Here is a 25,394-nt window from a genome sequence, read left to right as displayed (position 1 = left end):
TCTAAAACAAATGTCTTATAAACTATTGTGTATATTATTTTTAAACTAATCACTCAGTTATCAGTAATCATTAATCAGCATAGAGTAATACATATATATACATATTTATATTATTTTAATAAGGTATATTGATTTTATTGAGAAAATTAACACAATATGCTTACATGCTCACATACTTAAAAAATAAACAAAAAACTAAGAAATGTAACAGAGAAACTCTGTTTCTCTTTTATATGCTCTGATCACAAAGAGTGAGTGTTGTGGTTATGGTGACTGCCGTTACTCTATTTACAAGGGTACTAACAACATGTTTCCGTTCATTTGTCGACTCGTATCCTTATTCGTAAAACATTGAGTTCCTACTTTTTACAAGAATAGAAGTGTGATTTTTTTTTTAATAATTAAAATGAATATAATACAATATTCACGCTTTTCGTCTTTGCCTCGCATGCTTGTGTTAATAATTAATTTAATAAAATGTGTCACCATACAGTATGATGTGTATTGTGTGTGTTGGATTTCTAAAATATATATAATATTATATTATGATGATATATGATAATATATATATATGAGCATATATATCAATTTATAACTCTCTATCTTCGCCACAAGCTTAGCTTAAAGAAGATAGATAATTCAAATGTACAATTAATGTAAACTGTATATGTGTTTATTTAAATAAAAAAAAATATATATATATGATGTAGGTATTTTCAATTTAAAGCTGATAATTTTTATCAGGAGCAATACCTGAACAATTTATTTTAAACACTTATAAAAGCCAATTTAAATGGTTGCATATAGCAACCATTGGTTAAAATAAAAATATTATTTACCTAAGAAATTAATTTATAAAATTCAGTTCACGTTAAATTCATATTTTAAGGAATTAAATTGACTAAATAATATTTTTTATCATTATAAAATGAATAATATTAAATATTTCAAATTATCTGATGTTTCCAGAAGCAATTTAAAACAAGATAAAGAATTTTTGTATCCTGCGGAAATTCGGAAAATAAAAACTAAAGAGAATTTCGATTCCAGAAGAAGACAATTATTAACAAATTGGGAATTACAAGAGAAACGCTTCTTAAATTTTAAGAAAAATCAGAAAATTAAAAAACTAAATACAATTGCCAAAAATAAAATAAAAAATGAAGATATCAAATTTCGGATAGCTGTGATAAAGGACTTAGAATACTATAGACGCCTGGATCTGGTGAATAAACTAAAAAAAAAAGATAAAAAAGCAGTGGTAAATTTAAAAAATCTTAAGCGTTCTGCATTTGCTAAGAAACTGGAAAAAGATTATAAAAGATATTGGAGTAAAATTGACACACAAACAAGAATATTAGAAACAAACAAATTATTGATAGAGAGATGTGTAGACCACATAGACCCAACAGTTGAAGAAGAGGAGATGATTGATGAAATCGGGAATGAAAATGAAGAGATAGAAAAAGAATCAGAATCTTCAGAACATTGTAACTACACTCCCGTGAGTAATAATATAATACAATTTAACCCCACGTAATTTACATAGGTAGTCAGTGCCGTACGCAGAAAACAATTTTGGGAGGTTTTTTTGAAAAGTAAAACATTTTTTTTCCAAATATTTTTGTACCTATCACTTCAATACACAATAGGTATAATTTTATTTTATTTATAAATCCTGTTCAAATATTTTTATTTTTATTCAAATTATTTTAATTTGTTAATATTAATTTTTTATTACAAAAACCAAAGATTTCGGGGGGTGTTTGAACATCCAAAACACCCCCTCCCCCGTGTACATCCCTGTAGGTTATACATACATATACACATATGCAATCAAGATATTATTTTAAATATCTATAAAGTTTCTGAAGGTTAAAGTTAAGTGTACTTACAATATTTTAGCAAAATAAATTATCTTTTTATTTATTTGATATCAACTACTACAATTAGGTAAGTATGCTTAACGTGTATTAATAAATTCATACTAGAATATTAATATTCTTTAATTCTCTATTTTTGTATTTATTAGCATACCTATAGGGTGACCACGAATCACGATACATAGTCGTCTATGTATCGTCCATCACAGATATGCAGTAATACCACTGATTTAAGTATCATGTTGTACATTTTCTTAGAAATGTGTTGGGCTTAATTATTAGGTAGTATTATTACCGCGTAGATATTATACTCGCTTTCACTCATAGTTATATTATATATTTTAATATGACTAACTCGCCGTTAAATCGTTGGTGTGTTTAAACTCACGTTTCATCGTCCGTACAGCAAAAATTAAAATCTACGGATCGTTATACATACATTGAGCGCATTCAGAATTTAAGGATGAGTTCCAGTAAATGCCATCAGTACACTGAATTCTGGGAAAAAACAGCGCCGCTATGGGACAAAATGACAGTGTGTTTGCAGGCCAGCAATGCCGCGACATCAGCGGTCAGTGAGACGTCCACTAATAAAGAGTTTACAGAAGAAAATACTCGACGACAACAGTGCGATTTGGTGGATGAAGGCCGACCGCCCACATTGGTGCAGGAAATTATGATGAACGGTATATTTATAATTATTAGGTATAATTATTATTGTTGTTATGATAATTACGGTCACATTATTAAGTATGAGTACCTAATATAAAGTACATTTAGACAAAACAAAATCGTTGATATGTAAGTACCGCTCTGCTGTACAGTATAGGTGGTAGATATCGAATAGATCAATACCACTTTATTGTAAAACATTACTAAAACATGGTAAATAGATTCATGATATTATATTGGTAATTAATAGGTAATATCTCAAATTTAATACTTACACATTAATATATTATGCATTTTGAAAATGGCATTGCGTATAATGAAATTCATAATCAAGTCGTCTTTTAAATCAGCATGAATAATTTTTTTTTAATTATATCAAAATAATTGACATAGTTTATCTTTGTTAAAATATATTAATGGTATTTGTGGTATTTTTTTCCAAATAATATATTTACATACCTAGTGTTTCGAATTTGAAGTACTAAAATATACCTATAATTTTATTTCGAATTCTTACTGTTTTGTATTATAAATGCCCATTTAAATATTCAAAAATACTTTAAACGTTATTTAAGAACATACCTACCTACTGTAATTATTATTTATTATTGTTGATATTTTTGCGTTTGAGTGTTTTCACATTGATATTAAGTTGTACGAATTATGTTTAGACGTGGACTACTTTTTGTCGGATAAAATGGTGATCGAAACGATAGAACGGGCCAAATCGTTATCCGCACCAAACGTGTCCGCGGCCGACCTCATAAACTTGACTAAATGTTTAATCGAATATGAGGCTGACGTTAAAAGCAACGTTGAATACATGGTGTCCGGCCTGACGGAAAGAGCCGTATTCGAGTTCACGAAAAAGAAAATTTCCGGTGAGTGTATGAAAACAAGTCCGTTGAATACTATTAAACATATTATATTACCTATGTTGAACAACCGTGGAAAACGTTAAATTACAGACATAATAAAATTCGAAACTCCTATCTATAATTGACTTAATAATTACAATATTTAATTTTAAATAAAATACTATTAGATACCGTTAAATTCTATCTTTAGTGGCCTAGTATATAACTTCTTGTTTAGATAACTGTTCTATTCCATTCAGTCCTGCACTGTCTTATTATCAAAATGACAATAACCATATTGGTTTAATACAAATCCGATTATGTAAAACATCTTCAAAAATAATTGTTTTCCGATAGAAACAGTTATGAAATATGAACGATATTTTTCTTAAATTAAACCGTACCTGAAAAATAAGGTTCTCATTAAGGTAATTATTTTACTGTTTCAGTCTTTCCTATGTGTTTTAGAAATATCTAAATGACTCTAATCCGAACTTATTATCATTCATATTGTGCTCAATATTCCACGATATTATTATTATTATTATTATTAGGTATTATTATTTTTTAATTATTTTATTTTTATTTTATATTTTATTTTGTACGATTTTAATTGATTTTTTCAGAGAAAATATTCGTAGATATGCGTAGAACCATTGATAGGCTTCAACACTTGAACGACGACAATGTGATTCCTAATAAAATTATAAAATCTAAGAATAAGGTCGAGGTCACCTCTTTCGTTTGCAACAGTATCAACAAGGTCGATAACAAAAACTTCAAACGATTCGACAAACCGCTCGATGACGATCCGCATTACGTGGCTCTAATTTCAGAAACAGCCGACGATAGATTACAGAAATTTCTGTGGAAAAACTTTAATCAAGAGAAAATGTCCCCGATAAGATTCACAATGAATTGGCAAGTGAAGCTTTTGGAGGTAACCATGTTAGTTAGCTAACCTAACCTAAGTGTTTCGAGAGCTAAGGACGTTTCTCGTTTCTCTGGTGTTTTTGAAGCTTATGAAGCTTAATCGTAGGTAGTTAATCTTAATCAAATCTTAAGAAAAATGTTATGTTATCAGTTAATACTGATTCTAAATTAGGTACTTACATATTATTATATAGTCCTTTTGCTTCTGTATCATTGCTGTTGTTGGTCGACCCGTAATTATTACGAAATTATAAAATTAATTCATTAGAACATGCCTTATATCGCAGATTCGCGATGATATACAACAATATCTATTAGTGCTAGTTAAAATCTAAAACATTCATAAAGATAAAAATATGAAATTATATTTTAAAAAGACCTCATGTTTTCTTTTTCTCTTTGTTACATTAAGTGTAGTTTGTGATACTTTGGTTTTATACATTTTTTCATATATCTTTAATAATGGTATTTTATTTATTTATTATATTATTGTAAAAGTAATTTTAGTTGTTTTATAATAATTTACCTATGTGTATACATGAAAATTGTTAGTGAGACTACCTTATTTGTTTTGTGGTCATAAGCATATTTACATAAATTATCTATTACATATCATTATTCTTTTAAACAGTTTAATTGTATTTTCGGGTATTTAAGTCTAAACAATAAATATGACATGTCTTATACAAATTAATTTACAAATTCGATTTGCTATAAAAACTTACAAATGAAAAACAATTTAAATTTAAATTAAATTGTAAAATGTTCATTTTTATAAAAATTGTAATTAGGTACATAGTAATAATCATATCCTTGTTATTTTTATTGTATAGCCTATACGCCAACTTGGTACGACAAGCAATTTAACGATAATTTCGCCATCTAAATTTGTTTTTTTTTTTCATTCGCCCTACCTAGGTTAGGTAATATATTTTCACAAACGTCGTTGACTATATTTTAGAGATATATTTTTGTTTTGTCACGATTTCTCATTTCTCATGTCCCACGCGGGTCATACTACTGTCACCTCATCTCTTATTGTTATCTTAGCATGTTGACTATGTGGTTCAGTCGTTCTTGAAGCAGGCGCACCAAAAAACAGCGCACTTCGTATCCACCGCCAAGGTAGACGAGTATGCTGAGCACGTCAAATCTAAAACGGAAAGTAACGACACAACCGTAGTGTCATTGAAGATGAATTTGGTGTACAGGATTAGTCGAAAAATCTCAAAGCTGGTGTTTGGCATGTTTGCGACGGAAGAACGAAAAGCGCACAACCTAGAAGCGACTATCAACGCATACGTGTTGCATGTATCAAACCGGACGACCCGAGTGAATTACAATAAACGTCACTACAAACCGCGTGAGCAGGTTGACACTAAAAGCTTTATTGAGAAGTACAAAAATGTGGAAAAATCACTTCGAAACCAATACCAAGCACTATATTTTTAATGTAAACAAGAAAATGCATTGTACCTACCTAATATTAATTAGCTACAACTATAATTTTAAGTGCACCAAATCTCACACTCCGCTGTATGCGCAATATGCTTAAAAAAGACTGCAAAAATAATTGTGTTTTATTAAAAAATTAATTTTAGTTACTTTTAATCATTCAACAAATAATTTATTTTAGTAAAAAAAAAACATTAATAATCAAATCAAATAAAGGTTGTCGCCTTATTGCGAGCACATTTAAGATGTGGATTTACGATCTAGGGATAGGTTGTTGTCGCCTTTCTGAGTTGTAGACGACATTGCCGTATGCTCGATTAAATATATTTATATATAATATACATATAGCTAGGAAAATGTTACGACCGATAACGGAGACGAACAATACGCGTCAGCGAAGGTAGAAAAAGGTCGAGACCAGAATGATTTCTTTTAAATATCTTGAAAAAATAAAATATGAATAATAATAGGTAATAAAGTTTATTTTAGACTTAATGCCTGTCATATTTACTTATAATAAAACAATTTAAAACAACATGATCAAAAATAACAAAAACATTTTTTTTAGATTTTCAGAATGCTTTTGTGTATTAAAATTTTTAATTTAAATACAAAATTTATTTTAACATATTTTATTCTTGAAGAAGCTTGTTCCATCCAACTTTTAATCGGCTTTTTAATTTCTTATATTCGTCACTTAAATACATTTTTAAATTTTCGAAATTGCTTTCGTAAGAAAAATATGTAAATCATGAAAATGAAATATAATAAGTGCATTTAATTATTTTATATTCATAAACATTTTTCGAATAATCATAATTTTTATTTTTATTATTTATATTTTAAAAATAAATAAACAATATTGATAATATAAATCATAACAATAAAAAAAATTTTAATATACATAATATTATTATAATAGTTATTATGAAAATTGTTTTAACTTAGATAAGGATATTAGGTATATACTATCTATTTATATAATTAATAATCATTAATATCAAACATCTTATTATATTTCAAAAAAAAAAAAAAACCTAGATTCTAAAGAGATGTTCATTCTGCAGATAATTTTTTCACTAACTTTGATAAACTGTCTCCCATTAACCGTCAGAACAATCTGGAAGATAAAAGTAATATTAATAAATAAATATAACTTGTAGTACCTATATTATAATGTTGATTCAAAATATTTAGATTAACACATAAGCTTTTTATTGACTGTCATTGGTAAGTTTATCTTCCATTTTTTTTGTATCATTTATTTATTTATATGGATTAACGCCAGCCGGCTTTTATATATAGTTACTTTTATACAAATTTTGGAACATAATAACAATATTGGAAAATTATAAGGTAACAAAAACAAATAATATAATTAACATAAAATACAATTAACATTAAGAAAATTATCATGCAGTTATGAAATGAAAATTGATTTAAGATTGAGGTTGATGATTGGATCTGCTTCCAGGGACCCGATTTTTGAGGTATCTTGTACAATTTTTAACACACCATTGACATATCAACCAACCTCACTAAATTTAACCCTGCGCTCATCATCACACACTTTATTTTTTATTGTACAAATTAAAAATTATTAAAATATTATATTTTGTAAAGGATATATACTCAGAAATGGACATTTTATTGGGAAAAATATTTTTGAATTATTATTAAACCTAAATACTGGACTAGACTATAAGTTAACATATAAACTTAGTGAAAGGCATCTATAACTGTGCAAGGAACTGGTCGTTTGAATGTAAAATTGGCAGCATAAATTTTTTCCAATACAGTAGCTAAAGCCATTTCCTTCTTTCAAGAAAGAAATTATATGAATAAATTGAACTGGGAATAAGCAAATGTTATTTTTCCACTTACTTGTGTCAATAATTAAATTGTTTACATTTAAATAACAGGCATTACAAGTAGTTTCTTTGTTTAATAACTGGTTTGACCTCTTTAACATCCAACACAAATATGATAATGAAGTACCAAGTTAAGGTTTAAATGAAAATGTTTAAAATAAATTACTTGACAGGATGACAGAGTTCATTAAATTAATAAGAGTGCATGGTAAAAGATCATTACTACCTTTTTAAAAGAGTAATAATATACTAACATTTCACACACGACGTTCATCGTCGTTAACGTTTTACGTTGAATTTGATCACTGTATGTACTGGAATGTACGTTTTTTCACGCTTTACATTACATATATAATAATATGGCCTATGGGTAGTAGGACCTGTATATACGTACTGTATAGACAATATTTAAACTAAATTATGTATAAATTATTCTTTTATTTTAGTTAATATTATTTATAAATTTGTATTTCATTAAACCGATCACTCCTATGATTTGATTCTAATATAAAAACTGATTTGCACCTTATTATGTTAACTATGGACATTATAATATATATATAAAAAAAAACTATTTATTTATCAAAGAAAGCATAATGCAATTTTAAATTTAAATAATTTATCAACAGTTATCTGTAGATCTGATTATAATCTATTATGTTAATCCGATAAATCTAAACCTGATTTTGAATTTCTTGTAATGTAATAATATGAATTAATTGGTAGTTTGAACAAGAAAAATTGCCAATTTCAAGTCACCTTAAGTTGACTACATTTTTTTACAAATTTGTGAGCTCATTACCAAAAGGATCTTAATTGATTTTTGTTTTTCTGATTTTTAAATTGTTGAATAATAGTTATCTAAGAAGAACTTAAAAATTCTTAATTTCCTATAGTATTATAAACAATAGATCCAATTTACAATCTATATAATAATTATTTACGTAAATATACCTAAGAACAAACACCTAACCTAACTTTATATCTTGAAATGTTTTATATAATTGTTTTTTTTTTTTTTTATCAATTTTAAATTTTAATTAAAATGTATACCTAACACAGAAAAATGTATTGTTAATTGTTAGACTTTACACTTATTAAAAATCATTCATTATCAAAAAAGATATTATTATAGTTTTAAGTTTAAAATTGTTTGAAACATTTGATATTTTTGACCTATATGTTCTGATTTTTTGTAAGTTTTAAAATGATCATAACTTATTTCAAAAAAATAAAATTTAAAAAAACCTTTCAAGCTATATACCTACAATAATAGGTAAACATTTAAAATTAGATCAATTTGGTAAAATATACTTATTAAAAATATAGTTAAATTTTTGTCAAAAATTTTACTTTATTACGCAATAGTAAGACAATAAAAACATTTAATATTTTTATTTATTTATTACAACATAATATTGATTGAAATAACATTACAAATAAATATAAAACCATTTATTTATTTCATATTTTGTAATTATGATTATCTCTTCAACATCATGAATCAATGCAAGTTCCTACTGGAAAAACTTTAACTATTTTGAATTATCATAAATAATATAATACCACATACTAACATACTATACTGTATTATAATAATCCGTAATTAGGTACATCAATTTTCTTTGAGGGCCAAAGGCCATGCATTATTTTTATGTATTTGAAGATGTTGTCTGATTGGGTTTAAAAAGTATTTTAAACACTTAATGAGATAATATTTAAGATTCAAACTGAAGTCTTTAGTCTTAATAATAATTAATAATTTAGGTAAGAATATATCACTTTAAATAATATATAAATCTTACTTAAATAAATTAAATATTGTATAATACTTTATGAATACTATACATTTATCACTGTATAGTGACACATCCTTATCTTCACAAATTATGATATTATAAAAGTACCCTAACATCTTTCTTAGCAGCTGATATCATAAACCGATATTTTTGTTTACCGAAAACCGATAGGCATAAACACTAAACAGCAATATATTTTGATTAACTTTTGATATATTAATATTTTTTTACAAGAAATCATTTAAAAAAGTGTTCTAATAATCTTATTATAGTTTTTTATATTTGTGTAGTGGTTTTAAAAACTCCGATTATATTTTCAAGATGTCAGACGACGAAGAAATTACTTACGTAAGAAAACAAAAAACAATACATTATGGTTCATTAGAAGACCAAGAACGTATCCGTTTATCTTCTTTAACTGCCACTGACAGTGATGGCGAACCAAAAGCTATTGGAGGAAATATCAACGTGTCCAATGGTAATAATATTATCCTAAGTCCTGTGGCTGTCCAAACACCGCAGCGGTGTCGTGTCGGACATGACTACCGACGAATGGACAGCCCGCAGGCAGGAGGCGGACAAAACCATTGTAGTGGTCGCCAAGCACAAGACAGGAGACAAAGAGCCCGCTCCGATCGTACTTCCGCCGAACATCAACCGTTTGATGGAAAGGTAATATAATGATAAGGCTATGACTTAAAGAGAAGTTCAAGATGCCTATGAACTTCCTAAGAGTACATTGTTAAGAATGGTAGTTATCTGATTATAATTATAATTTATAATGTTATACATTATTTTATAATTAGATAATATATATATTTAATATAGGTAAATTACCTATGTTACTTTTTATATAAAAAAAATATTATACTATACATTACCTCATAGTATTATTATTTTAATATCAATTTGGTAAATAAAAATTGTTTTTAAAGGTAAACAAGAAAAAATAAAATACAGAAGTATTAAAAGTTAATATGGATCCTATAACTACAGTATATTCAGTTAATGAAGAAAAAGAGTTAGTTGCTTACCTCAAATTAATGAAAAGAAGACATTTTGTTCTAAGTTCAGGGGATTTTAGAAAACTGGCCATCTTGCAATGAAAAATAATAAAAATCATAATTTTACTAATGGTAAAAAAGAAGCTGGTTATGAATGGCTCAAAGGATTTTTTTAGAGGTATTCAGACTTATCATTTCGAGTACCAGAAAAAACATCAGCAGCCAGAGCTATGGGTTTAGTGATTACAACATTTTTTCGTAAGCTGGGTGAAGTGCTTGATAAATACAAATTTCAATCAGATTGAATTTTCAACTGTGATGCACCTGGAATTAGTTATGTGCCGAAACCCAAATCCAAAATCTTAGATTCAAATAGTCGTAAACAAGTTAGATTTCTAACATCAGCAGAACGAGGACAAACAGTAACCGTCGAACTCTACGTAAGTGCTTCAGGCATCTATATGCCCCCAGTGATGATATTTTCCTGAGTACGTACAAATTTGGAATATCTGCAATTTTCCACCAGGGTTTACTGCTGAATTCAATCCATCAGGTTGGATGCAAACTGATATATTTTATAGATGGCTACAAAAATTTATTCAGTTTACTCATGCTTCTAAGAATAATCTAGTTCTATTATTACTAGATGGTCATGCATCACATACTAAAAATATAAATTTGATAGATTTCGCTAGAGAAAATGGTGTAGTGATGTTATGTTTTGCTCCTCATTGTGCACACCGCCTAAGCCTTTGGATGTTGGAGTGATGAAACCAATATCTACTTATTACGATACAAGTCACCAATTGGTTGAGATCGAATATTCCAAAAGTAGTAACCTTAAAAGACATAGGAGAAATATTTGGAAAGACATTTATGTAAGCAGCAACAATGTCAACAGCAATTAATTCCTTAATTTCTTCTACCACAATTGTATTTCTCTGTGGTACACTTCTTATGGTTAACATTGACGTAATTCCATTTTCATTCAATCTCCAGTTCAGTGGCATTATTTCACCATATCTTCAAAATCAAAAGTCCCTGATGGCGAGTAAATCTATTAAAGCTATGCTCTTTCTAAAAATAATGTAAGTTAACGATTTTACCATAACTTTAATTTCTGAAGTTTTTGGTTGTAATAAAAATGGTTTTTGTAAACACCTGAAAACTAAAGATACAATTCCAAATGCATTTTTTACTACCCTTCTTACTCTACTAAGCCGGGGTGGGTTTAAGGGGGGGCTAAGGGGGAAATAGCCCCCTCCCTTGGGACTAAGCTAACTATTTTACAAAGTCAAGTATTATGATATATTGATAAAAAATATAAAAATATCGTTAATCGTCATTGATAAATGTGATTATTTAATATTTATGCTTCAGGCTATTTTTAGATTGTTTTTTAATATGCTCTAACTTAGAGAATTCAAGAGTTCAAGGTCAAAAGCAAACCATGGTTTAGTTTTTCTTTTTCAAAGTCTTGCAGCAAACTTCACACAGCAAATGTGACACAGCAGTCTTCGCTTCAAATTGTCCTGTTAAAGTAACATGTATAAATATCAATTAGAATCTTATATTATGTAACATTCAGTAGTAATTTTTGGTTTTAACTTTTATAATTTGTGTATTATATTATTTTATGTTGCATATATTATTTAACCATTGTCTATTTTGGGAAGTGCAAGTCTATGTTGCAGAAGTTATGATAAATTAGATAACTATATGTTTAATATAACCAATACAATTATAACTTATAAGCAACTTAACTCATTAAACACTATAATTTTGGCCTATGATAAATCTTTGATGTTTTCATTGTAAATGTAATTTTTGGAAACAACTCAAATTATATTTTATTTAATATACAAAATACTATTAAAATTGAACTAATGTCCCCATAAAAAAAAATCAAGTGGTGTAATATCTGGAGATCTTGCTGGCCATTCAATGGGACCATAAGTGCCAAGCCATTTTCCCTCATATACCCGATTCAAGTAATCTCGAACAATATGCGCATTATGAGCAGGAGCTCCGTCCTGCTGAAAATAGAGGGTTTGACGAGTAGCTAATGGTAAATTTTCTAACATTAATGGTAAAACATTTGTTAAAAATGATAAATATCGTCTCGCAGTTAAGTTTTCTTCATAGAAATACGGACCTAACAATTTTCCACCAATAAGTCCACACCAAACATTAGTACCCCACACAGTTTGGTAACGATTATCCATTGCCCAAATGGGGATTGACATCTGACCACATACGATTATTTTGTTTATTAATAACTCCATTGTTCGTGAATTTAGATTCATCAGTCCATAATATCTGATTTAAAAATAATGGTTGTGTATCGATTTGAACTAGTAACCAAGCAATGAAATTTAACCTTCTTTCTGGATCTGCAGGTCGTAAATGTTGAACTAAGTCAGGTTTATAAGGATGCATTTTGTGTTTTTTTTAATTTTATGTACAAGGCCAAATGAGATTCCAACTTCTCTACCAACATGTCTAACCGAAGATCTTGGATTCAATCTAATGTAAGCTAAAACTTGAAGTTCCACATCTTCATTAATATTGTTTTCTCTAATTTGTTGGTTACGGACTACTTTTACAGAAAATGCTCCATGGTTAATCAATAATCATTCTATCTTAATAAAAAATGTATACGGTGGATGGTACCGACCTGGGTATTGTTCAGCATACATTCTTGCTGACTGCCGAGAATTTCTATCGCATTTACCATAAATTAATAGCATTTGCACTTTTTCTTGGTTGTTCATTTTAACCCAACTAATCGTACTAGTATGACAACCAGCATAAAAATGATTCATTTTATCTAAACTTTCAAGTATAAATTTAATAATCACAACGGGTTTTCTACCTTTAAACAATTACGAATTAATAGGTAGATATAATTTACCGCTTAATGGTATTAAACATCTAATAATAGTGAATATTAATGTGCAATAAATGCATATTATTGTAATAACTTCTGATTATCTAGTATTAAATTATCTGAATAACTATGTCAATTAAGATTATCTTATTATTTAGAACCTCGATAACTTCATATTTTATAAAATAACTGTTGTAATCAATTTTAATTAAATAATTTTATATCCATATTATGTTAATTTTATTTATAACACGTATAAGAAAAAAAAATACGTAAAGATATTCAAAAAGAAACCAATAATAAATAATTAAAATGGTTTTATGCATTTTATAATGAATTGTAAAAATGTATTATTTTTTAAGATTTGAATGGCTCTCATTCAGTCAATTTTGGTTTTAGAGCCATGGTTAATTGGTCAAAATGACTTAAAAAAATTCAGTATATCCGAATTTGGTATCAAAAACACCAGTTGCTATTAAAAAAAACATAAGTTGCATTGCGCATGCGCGTACCGAAGGGGTTAAAAATTTGAAATTTATCTGAAAATGTGTATTTATATACCACTAGCTTGTAAAAAAAAATTCGATTTATTCAAAAATAATCCGGCCGAGAAATTCAGTGTTCCCTAAATTGGTGAACACACGGTATATATATGGATTAATAATAAAAGCACCTACATTCATAATTGTTTGAGAACGTATGATAAGGGCGAATGGCCTATCCATTCTTTATTATCTATGATACCTCATAATATTATTACGACTGTCCGATTAGGATTCGAGACTCGTCACTCTAACGAGACAGAGGCGTTTATCATCCACTGTCCATTTATATCTAATTTAATGTTGTATTATTAAAATGTTTAACAAATAATAATACATCACACTATCACAGTAATAGCATTGATTATAAAATATACTAGTAAGTAGTATTTATAATCAATTGTAATAGGTAGTTATGTAGTATGAAATATTTCATTTTAAATTTTTAATCAATAATCTGTAGTACTGCAGCAGCAGCAGCTGTTGCTGTCGATATTGTGTTTTCGTGATAATACCCATGACAAAATAAATTGTATTATTCGGCTACAGCCACTCAAGCTCGACCGTTTAAAAGTTAAAATCCATTCTGCGGCTCAATTAATGTTCAATCGCCGTATTGATGATAATTTAGTATAATATAATTTGTATATTAAATAATCGATTACCAAGTAGTTTTATCGCACGATTAAACAATAAATTCATTGCGTATATCCGTCTTAAAACTTAACCAGGCATGCGCAGTAATTACGTTTTCACTTTTCACGGAATAATGATCTACCTCCGTGACGTCATTATGGCTAGTATAGATAGGAGCACGAATTAAGATATACAGGATACACAACGAGAACCTGTTATCAACAAACTCTTGTTTCTGACGGTGCTGGTTCATCAAATAGATACAGAGCGCTAATAACTAATCAGTGGCAGTGATTGGAACTAATCCGAATTTATAAATATTTACATTTGATATTTTGGCGGGAATTGTTATTAATTTACTTTGGTTTTTGACACGAATGAAGATAGGTAATTCGTGTTTTTTGACTTATTTTTCAGAGTTTAGACTCATAGTTGTTAGTAATAAATATTAAAAACCTTAAGTAGGTAAATAATTATTATGTCTGCTAAATGTTGTGTACCAAATTGCCAGTCATTGGCAAAATCAAGATTTGGTGTCCCAGCAAATTCAATTATAATTTGGGAGAGGGAGATTGGTATTTCCTTGAGTACAAAATTTAAAGTTTGTAGTGCACATTTTGAAAAGGAGGATATAATAGATACTTGGGAGTCTGGTACAGGAAGTAATAAGTATTCGGTGAGCACTCATTCCAAAAAAACAATAAATTATAATGTTCATATTTATAAAAAGGTAATATAATTTTTAGTGAAACTATACCTAATAATTGATTATAGATGTCTTAAGAGACCTCGTCTGAAAATTGGAGCAGTTCCCAAATTATTACTAAATAAAAATCAGTATAACCTAGGGTCAATTGAAGTTATCTGTGACAGTAATACTAAATTACTTGGAAACGAAGTACTTATGCATTTATTAATTTTGTTTCCTTGCATAATTATAAGTGTTTATTTTTTTTTTTTTTTTTAATGTATTTTATAGGTACAAAATGATCTTGATAAAAAATCTTATAATTTAACAAATGAAATGTTGACATTAGTTGAATCTAAGGAGGTATTCATAAATAGATTAATCATTAATATTTGTTAATATTTTTATTATATTTAACTATAAATATTATAGGCTGATCTTAATGATACAACCATGAATTGGACTTCAAATGATGATAGTATTACCAGACAGAATTTGTCCATTCGTGATACTATTTCAGAGTTACATGCTACAATTAGATTACCTGCTGCTTGGTTTAGTGATTTAATAGAAATTAAAAATAAAGCAGTAGTATCATTTTTCAAAATGGGATTGTACAACAAAAATTATCAAAGAAATACAGCTAATTGTAACTACAGGTATTAATTATTGTTTTTTTTATTGCATTTTTTTTTTCATTAATAATAATATACATGTCACAATCATGAATTCAATGGTTAATTGTATACATTAAATTAATGTATTATATACATCATAGAGTAATTTATTTTACAGATTCAGAGCTGTTTATACATATTTTTAATAAAATATTGTCTACTGAAGAGCAAAAAATGTTTATTTGTCCAACTATAACTACAATTACCGCTGATACAGTTTCAAGTATTATTTCCATGCTTGATTCAGTAAATGTTTGTTATGGATCTGTTCCTGTCTCAAAGTTTCCTAATTCACAATCTGTAAATGGTTCTCAATATGAAGTTGTAAATGGTAACTGGAAACATGTTAACTGTTCAAAAATATTGCTTGATAGCAGGTAAATAAATATTGTGTATTATATCTATGTTTAAAAATTAATAATTACATTAGGTATTTATGTATTTTTATATTATTTTTAGTAATATATGTTTGATGTGTAAAAGGCTTATGTATTCTATTAAAAAGAGACAGTATAGATTATTAGGCGGAAAAAAAGTTAATCCATATTTTTCTCCTAGTAAAAAAGCCGTATTGAAAAAATTAAGGAATAATAGACAAATTATGAAAGTAAGAGTTAATAGGTCAAATTTAAAAATAAAAAGACTACAATCTAGCTTAAATGAAAACAAACAAAAACTACAAGCAATTTCAAAAATTTCTGTTTTGGATATAATTAAAAAATATGGGTTGTCAAATATGCAATCAGATTTACTACAGCAGATAATTTCAAGTGCTAAAGTAAAAAATACAAAAAATAGAAGGTATTCCCAAAGCTGGATGATGCTGTGTTTATTATTCCAAATTCGGTAATATGTTTGTTATTTATATATTTTATAAATGCATTTAATTTTAATACAATAAATCTTTTTTTATAGCTCTTCTGCAGGCTATAAGTTTCTTAGAGATCATAATGTTTTACCATTACCTTGTGTGAACACTGTAAGAAGACATCTTTTAGCAATTAAAGGAGAGTGTGGGTTTGACAATAGTTTCTTTAAATTATTGAAAAAAAAATTTTTATCTAAAACTGAAAATCAAAAGAAAGGAATATTGTTGATTGATGAAATTTTTCTTCGGACTAGTATAAATGTTAATAGTAGGAATTTAACATATAATGGGTTAGAAGACTTTGGTGGTGAAGTTGACAATAAAGCAGATAGCTCTGAGCTTGCAGACCATGGCCTAGTTTTTATGTGGCAGAGTTTAGGAGATAATGTCACTCAACCGATAGCTGTTTTTGTATCAAAAGGACCAGTTAAGGGTATGAAATGTTTTTCTACTCCTTTAGTTTTTTTGTCTATATTAGTTATTTTAACTATAATTGCATTTTACATAACATTTTATTTCATTGTACCTAGGTATTGATCTAACTCAGCTAGTTATAAAAGCTATATTATTGGTAGAAGATGCTGGATTACAAATTTTAGGTTTAACGAGCGATGGTGCGGCTACAAACAAAACTATGTTTAAGCATTTAGGAGTCTGTGGAAGTAAGGATAATTTAAAAAATTATTTTGAAAACCCATTTGACAGCAGACGAAAAGTTTTTGTATTTTGTGACGCCCCTCATACTATCAAGAATGTTAAAAACCGTTTGGAACAAAAAAAAATATTGAAAGTAAGCAAAACTTAATACATATATTACTATAATATAAAATAAAACATTTAAATTATTTTTTATTAGGTACATCCTTTAAAGGACTCTGTAAAATGGCAACATTATTGTAAAGTATTTGAACTAGACTCATTACATCCTTTAAAAATTTGTCCTAAAATCACTAAAAACCATATAGAATTAAACAGCTTAACAAAAATGAAAGTGAAATACGCCACACAGGTTACAACTGCAGAATTTTGATTAATTTGATCATAGATTTAAAACTTAATAATATTTTTTTTAATTTTATTTTATTGACGTATGTTGTATATTTAGCTGTTTAGTAAATCAATGGCTATTGGATTGAAATTTTATCGTGATCAAAAATGTATAGATTTAAAAGATTCTTTAGGGACTGAAAATTTCACACTACTGATGAATAATATGTTTGATGCTATGAATCGAAAATTCCCAGCTGAAGGCATTAGGAAAAGGAGTCAAGATATAGAGGTTTTTTATGTGTTTGTGGCCAAGTGTTTGAGTTGTGTATTAATTAGTTAATAATTCTATGTTAGTAGTCAGCCGTTTTGTTTGTGGAACTTAAAGCTAAGTATTATTTATATTGCTTGTACATTAATTTGGTATATTCATGTTTTACATATTTATGTTTCAATCATAATATTTGGCTTATGAATGATCTAATGTATATTATTAATTATAGGTATTGAATCAAAGTTTAATATGGCTAGATGAATGAGAGAATCAATTATCTGAAGGACATATAAAAGATGAAGAATTCCTAACTAAAAACACAGCCGAATCATTGAGAATTACTTTGCATTCCACAATTGACTTATCTTTATTTTTATTAGATGAATGTGGTTTTAATTATGTCCTTTCTTCTAAATTTAATCAAGATTCATTAGAAGTTTGTACTTTTCTTAAAATGTTATTTTTCTATAAATTTTTTATAATATAACTTTTGTAACATATATTTTAGAAGTTTTTTGGAATCATACGACAATCTGCTGGTCCTAATGATCACCCTTCATGTCCGACATTCTTACAACTTTTTAGATTACTTTCAGTGTACTCTTTGATTAAGCCCCCCAAAACTGGAAATTGTACACTATCTGAAGGTACACTAGAAATAATAATTTCAATAACATATATTTTTAAAGAATACATCAATTTAATATAATAAAAAATATAATTTTCTTTATTTAGATTCAGATTATGTACCGTTAATAAGTATGTCCGATTTAAAAGATGCAATGGCAGAAAATACAATAGAAATAAGAGAGAAAAAAATATCAAAATTAAAAACTTACTTAGACACTATCGTAGAAGATGGTAGATGGGATATTGATGATATCTTTCAAAAACATAATTTTGATGACAATGCTACTTTTGAGTGTGTTGTGTACTATTTATCTGGGTAACTTATATTGTGTTGAAATATTTTGTGCTGATAAATAATGTACTTTTATTTTAAGCTAACTGAATGATATCATTGTTTTAATTTGATAGATACCTGGCAAGAAAAATTAGTAAAAAAACAAATTGTCAAACTTGTTTATTGGGCATAAAAAATTCAGAAAACAGTTGTAATTCTGAAACTGCTCAACTAGTCAATTTAAAATCTAAAGGATTTTTGACTCACCCTGATAACAATTTTTTTATACTTATTAGACAAATTGAGATGTCATTTTCCAAACATGCTGACAGTCAAAATGTATTTGAAGACACCATTGATGACTTTTTTAAATTTAATTATTTGATTCCGTTTCCGTGTATTGAACACAAAAATGATATAGTTGAGTATATATTCACAACTTATATTGTAATGAGAATGAGACAACATACATATTTTTCTAATCATCAACTAAAGAGTAAAAACAAAGTTAAAAAAAAACTATCCAAATTAGTTACCTACTAATTAATTTATTAGTATAAAATATGATAAATATACAAATATACAACAAACATAACATATCATTTATTATTTTATAATTATTTAAAATTAAATATATTTTATATCGGAACATCACTTATACATACTTCTTGATTCTTATGTTGGAAAATAAATAAATATAACTAATATAAGTATAATTTTAATTTTTAAACATCTCAAATTTCATGTTATGAATTTCAAATTATTAATTGAATGACGTTACGCAGTACGCAACTAGGTACTATTGTAATTTGTAGTATTGTACTAACGGTAATGGATAATAGATATTAGTACAAAACTCGCCACTTCCACTTTCAAGCGCTACCTGTCAATTCAAGAACGAAGAACGTTATTATAACAACTGATAACTGCTCGTTGTGTATCCTGTATATCTTAATTCGTGGATAGGAGGTTATAACGATGATAACAATATTATAGTACCATAGCCGAACGCCTGAACGCGCCATAATGCCATATTGACGAAAGACAATTGTGTTCTCTTCGTGCATTACCTCTGTCGGTGATTGTCAAACCCATTTTTTTCAATTTTTTCCTCGCCCCATTCGGCTTTTGCGTGTTCACACCAGTTGCGGAGACCAAAGGGCAACGATAGTACACCGGCACCGAACGCTATGGAGTCCAGTGAAAATGTCCGTTTCATTTTCGGCTTGCTGGACGATATAAACGAGCAAATCAACTCCAGAAATGCTGGTACAAATATTATTATATTATTATTACTAAATGTATACTTAAAGGTAGATACGTGAGGTAAATCGTTTTAGTGATGCCAACATTAATCTGTCGTCCTATTATCCGCGTTGATCGTACCATTTCCGTTTTAACATAAACGCATTTTTTTTTAACTAATGGAGGGTAATATTCTACAGGCCGCATCGATCTCCGTTTTTTTAATATTTTAATCTTAAACTTAATAATCTGTCTTAAAAAATAATACAATTTTAAGCAATTTTGTATAAATTATATTTTACTATTTCTTTTTAATAAAATAAAAATCAGAGTTTGATGCGGTCTGTAGGAAGTCTTCTTTTTTCAAATAAAAATATAGTTACCAAAATCCAAAAATTCTTCAAGGCCTGATATTTATTTCCATGAAGTAATATTTTTTCGATATAATACACCCTATCAATCCCCCCCCTCCTTAAATAGGTATCGAGTAGTAAATTATTGAAAAAGTATTATAATTAAGGTGGTAACTAAAACAGGATTAGATAAACTTAAATAAATTCAACTAAATCGATTTGTTAAGTATTTGTATCAAATAATTGTTTTTTACAGAATATTTTGATTTGGAAGATGCTATGTCTAAAGACAGACAAGCATTACTTGAAGAATTCGAACGTAAAAAAAAAGCCCGTCACGTGCAAGTCTCTACTGATGATGATGAAGTTAAAAAAAACCTCAGGAAGCTTGGACAAGCCATATGCTTGTTTGGGGAAGGACCGGCAGAAAGAAGAAATAGATTGCGAGAACTACTTTCAAGGTATTTAAAATTGACTTTCATGAATGTATTAGTTGATGAATTACTATTTTGATAACATTGGGATTTAGAATTAACATACTAAAAATTAATTTGTTTTAGAGTAGGAGAAGATGTTGTAGCAAAAAAACCAGAAGAAGAAAAAGAGAAACGACAGCAAATCAAAGATCAAGATACAACCTGGTACCATGAAGGACCACCTTCACTACTAGATGCACGCTTATTTATGGCAGGTATGTATTATAAATTATATATGTTTTAAATAGCTTAATATTTAAACTTAAAAAAATATTTTTATTTTGGAAAAATAATAATTCTTTTAGAGTATTCATTGTTAAAAGCACATTTTCGTTTGAAATCGCTCAGAGAGGAAGCTAGCATACCTGAATCAACACTTACAGCTCGCTTACAAGATTTACACAAATATACAACATCTCTTTCTATTTATTGTAGTCAAATTGGTGATACTAGACCAATATCATACTGCCGGTTTAGTCCCAACTCTCAATATATAGCTACATCATCTTGGTAAATTATTTTTATTTTATGATGAGCTTTTTTTTTTCTAAAAAAAAAATGTCCATTTGAACTATTTTTTTCTTTTAATTATTGTTTTATTTAATTGTACACTTATTTCAGGAGCGGTTTGTGTAAATTATGGTCAGTTCCTGATTGTACATTAGTCAAAACATTTAGAGGACATAATTGTAATGTCTGTTCTATCACATTTAATCCACATGCCTGCAGTACTGGAAATGTCTTAGATCTAGCGTCATGTGCCAGTGATGGTTCTGTTAAACTGTGGTCAATGAATAGGTATTTTACCTGCTTTGTTCGTATGAAATATGTCATAAAACATAAAACACTGTGTTATAAAAATATTTGTTTTTTTAGTGAAAAAGAAGAACCAATAGCAGACCTGGAAGGTCATGCACCATTTAGAGTTTCAAGAACAGATTTTCATCCATCTGGTCGATTTTTAGGAACTTGCTGTTTTGATAATTCTTGGCGATTATGGGATTTAGAACAAGCGGAAGAAGTTCTCCATCAAGAAGGACATTGTAAACCAGTTTATTGTATGTCGTTTCAGTGTGATGGGTCAATTGTTGCAACTGGGTAATTATAATTGTGTATTTTAATAGTAGTTTTATATCTTTTAGTATTAATGGTATTTTTATATTTTTTAGTATTAATACTATTAACTGGGTGATTCTTTCAACAAACAACACTCATTATTTCAAATCTATCAAAGTTTTTGAAAATATTTTTTTAATTTAATTTTCAGTCCAAAAAAATATAATTTAATATTTTGCTTCAGAATATGAAATTAAAAATGCATGTTTCATTCAAAAAAGTAAAAAAGTAAAAAAATATATATATTTATAAATATAATAATTAATATTTAAAAAAAATTTAATAAATTTTAAAATAATGAGTGATAAAATAATCCACCCTAGTATTCTAAAAAAAAAAAATCAATTTTTATTATGTGTTCACAGAGGCCTGGATGCTTTTGGACGTGTTTGGGATTTGCGCACAGGAAGATGTATTATGTTTATGGAAGGTCATTTAAAGTCAATATACAGTATAGACTTTTCTCCCAATGGGTAATTTTTACCTTTTTAACTAAAACTTATAACTTAATTCACAACTAAAATAACTTTAATTTCTAGTTATCAAATGGCCACTGGTAGTGAAGATAACACATGTCGTATTTGGGATGTTAGAAAAAGAGCATGTTTATACACTATTCCAGCACACATGAATCTTGTTTCAGGACTGAGATATCAACCTGATGGTCATTTTATAGTCACTTCCTCATACGACAACACAATCAAGGTATTAATAATAATTAAATAAATTTTATTGTTTTGTTTAATAAAAACGTTTAATTACTCTATAGATATGGGCAAATAAAACATGGCAAATGTTAAAAACGCTATCTGGACATGACAACAAAATAATGGGAGTTGACATATCTCCAGATTCAAAATATATAGCATCTTCATCATATGATAGAACATTTAAATTATGGGCTCCTGAATACACAACATAATTGTTGAGTTCAGATAATTAAATGTGTTATTTTATACTTGTAAAAATAATATAGTTTTCAAATACATTGCATTTTTTTTTTTATCTAATATTTCTAATTTTTGCTATTACTGCCGCTACTTTTGAAGCAGCAATGGACGATGATTTCATTATGTATTCATCACTTTCTAGTCTTAATAAATCCATAATTTGTACAATAGTCTCATTGAGTTTGACTCCTAATTCTTCCAATACATATCCCAAGTATTCTGAAATAATATATTTTTGAATGAATAAGTAAATAAAACAAAAATTATTAACACACACATCGATTGATTATAGATTTTATACGAGTATACTAAAATGTCTATTCTATGTAAGGCTTCCACTATACATTTTTTATTTACCAAGCGATATTTATCTAATATTAATTTAAAATCCTTTAAAAACAATAAAACTTATAAAATTGAATAAAAACATTTTTACAATTGAAATCCTTAAAACTAGTCTATTATCGCTTCACTTAAAGCTTAACTACATAGCTGTATGTGTAAAATAGACAATTGATTACAAATACTAATATTTATAATAAATGGTGTAAGCTAACAAATTTATATTACATTAATACTTAATTATTTTTTATACCTTTAGAAGGAATAAAAGTAAAACATTACACTTTTGAGAAAATAGTGAATTCATATTCTAATAATTAAATGGCATAATGAAAAATCAATACTGATATATATATATTTTTTATTATTTAACCTTATCAGTTATCATTATATTATTATTAGTGTTGTTAAACAATTATTGTATAAAATTCATTCATAAAAGATTTACCAATATCTGCAGCTATTTGTTGAGCAGCCAAATTATTTAATTCTCTTAGTGACTGTATCTGTTCTACATATACATAACATGTATTTCTTGCTAAAATCCTTAATAAGACATATGTAAAACTTTCTTCCAGAGAAGCATCAGTGTAACGTATATCGGATATATTTAAAACTACAGTTACTGTTTCATTATCCCGAACTAAAAATGGTTCAACATGCTGAGGAAGTGTGATTAAATATTGTCCAATCTATTAAAAAAAAAAAAAATTGCTAAGCATTTATTTAAGAAACATTTAGACCTATTATTTAGTCATATTTAAACATATATAACATTACTTAGGTAATATATTCTCTCGGAGAAAGTCTGTGATCATCAGATGTTTCTTTACTAAATTTTACTTTTTCTAGTTGCTCTAAGTAAAATGATATTGGCCTAAATGATATTTTATAAAAAGTTTGATATATATGAGAACACAATTTTTCTGTTGCTTGAATCGGTTCCTTAAATAATTTCCAATCACTATCTATAGATACAAATATAGAATAGAAATTATATATAATAAGTAAATAATGTGCTATAAAGGAAAAGTTGTATAGATCAACAATGTTAAGATCACAATCAGTTGACAGCCGTAAAATGATAAATAAAGTAAATACTTAAATAATATTTTTAATAACTATTAAAACTTACCAACATATAACTAATAAAATAATGATTTATAAATTAAAAAAATAACATACCACTTTTTAATAAATTGATGACATTTTTCAATTCAATTTGTTTATCTTCAACCAATAAGTATTTTGAAACATTTAATGCTCGTTGTTCATTTGTTAAAATACAACTTTTGAATTCAGATTCTACAAAATATAATTCACGTAAAAATTCTCCTAAAAAAACAAAACAAAAGTTTTAAGTATTAAATATTAAAATATTTTTTAGTATTTATAATAATTACCTGAAGATTGTAAAAATTTTAAACATATTTGAAACAAATTCCAGTTTTCTCCAGGTTTAATGTTAACTAATATTTTTTTTAATACTTCTTTCCCTCCTTCAATAACATTAGAAAACATTTTCTACAAATTAAATTATTACTTATTAAAATCATTGAAGTATATTATACAATTTTACATTATTTTTATTACGTTAATAGCAAAGATCATTTCAGGAAAAACACAGTGACTTAAAACAGCACTTCGACGTTTTGCTTCTTCTGATGCTCTGAAAACAGTTAATTGAGACTGGCCAAAAGCTTGAACAACATCTACTAAATCATCTTTATTTAATTCAAAATTAATGATTTTTTTTGAATGTTCATATTCAAATTCTTTGTAAGAAACAATTTGTGGAATCAATGGTCTGTATATACTTGTTAATATGTTATCCCAATTAAATGAATCACCTATACAAATTTAATTTTTAATGGTATGTTAATCAAAATACATAAATAAAATGCTTACTAATTTTTGAATCATTTTTAATGTTTTTAATAAATACTTCAGTTACTATAAATAAATCTAATAG

General features: G+C 27.4%; 3 protein-coding genes across 5 annotated transcripts in view; all 3 read left to right on the top strand.

The window, feature by feature from the left end:
• Positions 1–824: 824 nt before the first annotated feature.
• Positions 825–5,956, top strand: LOC114122277 (uncharacterized). The gene is made up of 5 exons (XM_027984883.2): positions 825–1,504; positions 2,290–2,569; positions 3,227–3,436; positions 4,039–4,352; positions 5,396–5,956. Exons 1-5 carry the CDS (start codon positions 929–931, stop codon positions 5,795–5,797), a joined length of 1,782 nt encoding a protein of 593 aa, XP_027840684.2. The 5' UTR covers positions 825–928; the 3' UTR covers positions 5,798–5,956.
• Positions 5,957–9,645: 3,689 nt separating this feature from the next.
• LOC126552089 (uncharacterized) lies at positions 9,646–12,511 on the top strand. Its single transcript, XM_050206580.1, has 2 exons — positions 9,646–10,142; positions 10,406–12,511. Exons 1-2 carry the CDS (start codon positions 9,792–9,794, stop codon positions 10,421–10,423), a joined length of 369 nt encoding a protein of 122 aa, XP_050062537.1. The 5' UTR covers positions 9,646–9,791; the 3' UTR covers positions 10,424–12,511.
• A 7,479-nt stretch (positions 12,512–19,990) lies between these two features.
• LOC126552088 (U4/U6 small nuclear ribonucleoprotein Prp4-like) overlaps positions 19,991–25,394 on the top strand; it is a 6,002-nt gene continuing 598 nt past the window's right edge. Inside the window, exons 1-8 of one of the 3 annotated variants that reach the window (XM_050206578.1) lie at positions 19,991–20,209; positions 20,795–20,999; positions 21,099–21,229; positions 21,320–21,524; positions 21,636–21,812; positions 21,891–22,112; positions 22,496–22,603; positions 22,670–22,835. In XM_050206578.1, the coding sequence (XP_050062535.1) occupies positions 20,131–20,209; positions 20,795–20,999; positions 21,099–21,229; positions 21,320–21,524; positions 21,636–21,812; positions 21,891–22,112; positions 22,496–22,603; positions 22,670–22,835 (1,293 nt within the window). In that variant the 5' untranslated portion in view covers positions 19,991–20,130. The remainder of the gene's footprint in view (positions 20,210–20,794; positions 21,000–21,098; positions 21,230–21,319; positions 21,525–21,635; positions 21,813–21,890; positions 22,113–22,495; positions 22,604–22,669; positions 22,836–25,394) is intronic. The other 2 variants (XM_050206577.1, XM_050206579.1) reach the window with 2 other exon arrangements.

This window comes from Aphis gossypii, chromosome X, assembly GCF_020184175.1.
Source record: "Aphis gossypii isolate Hap1 chromosome X, ASM2018417v2, whole genome shotgun sequence".
NCBI classification, from domain to species: domain Eukaryota; kingdom Metazoa; phylum Arthropoda; class Insecta; order Hemiptera; family Aphididae; genus Aphis; species Aphis gossypii.
This window is presented reverse-complemented; position numbering and strand designations above follow the sequence as displayed.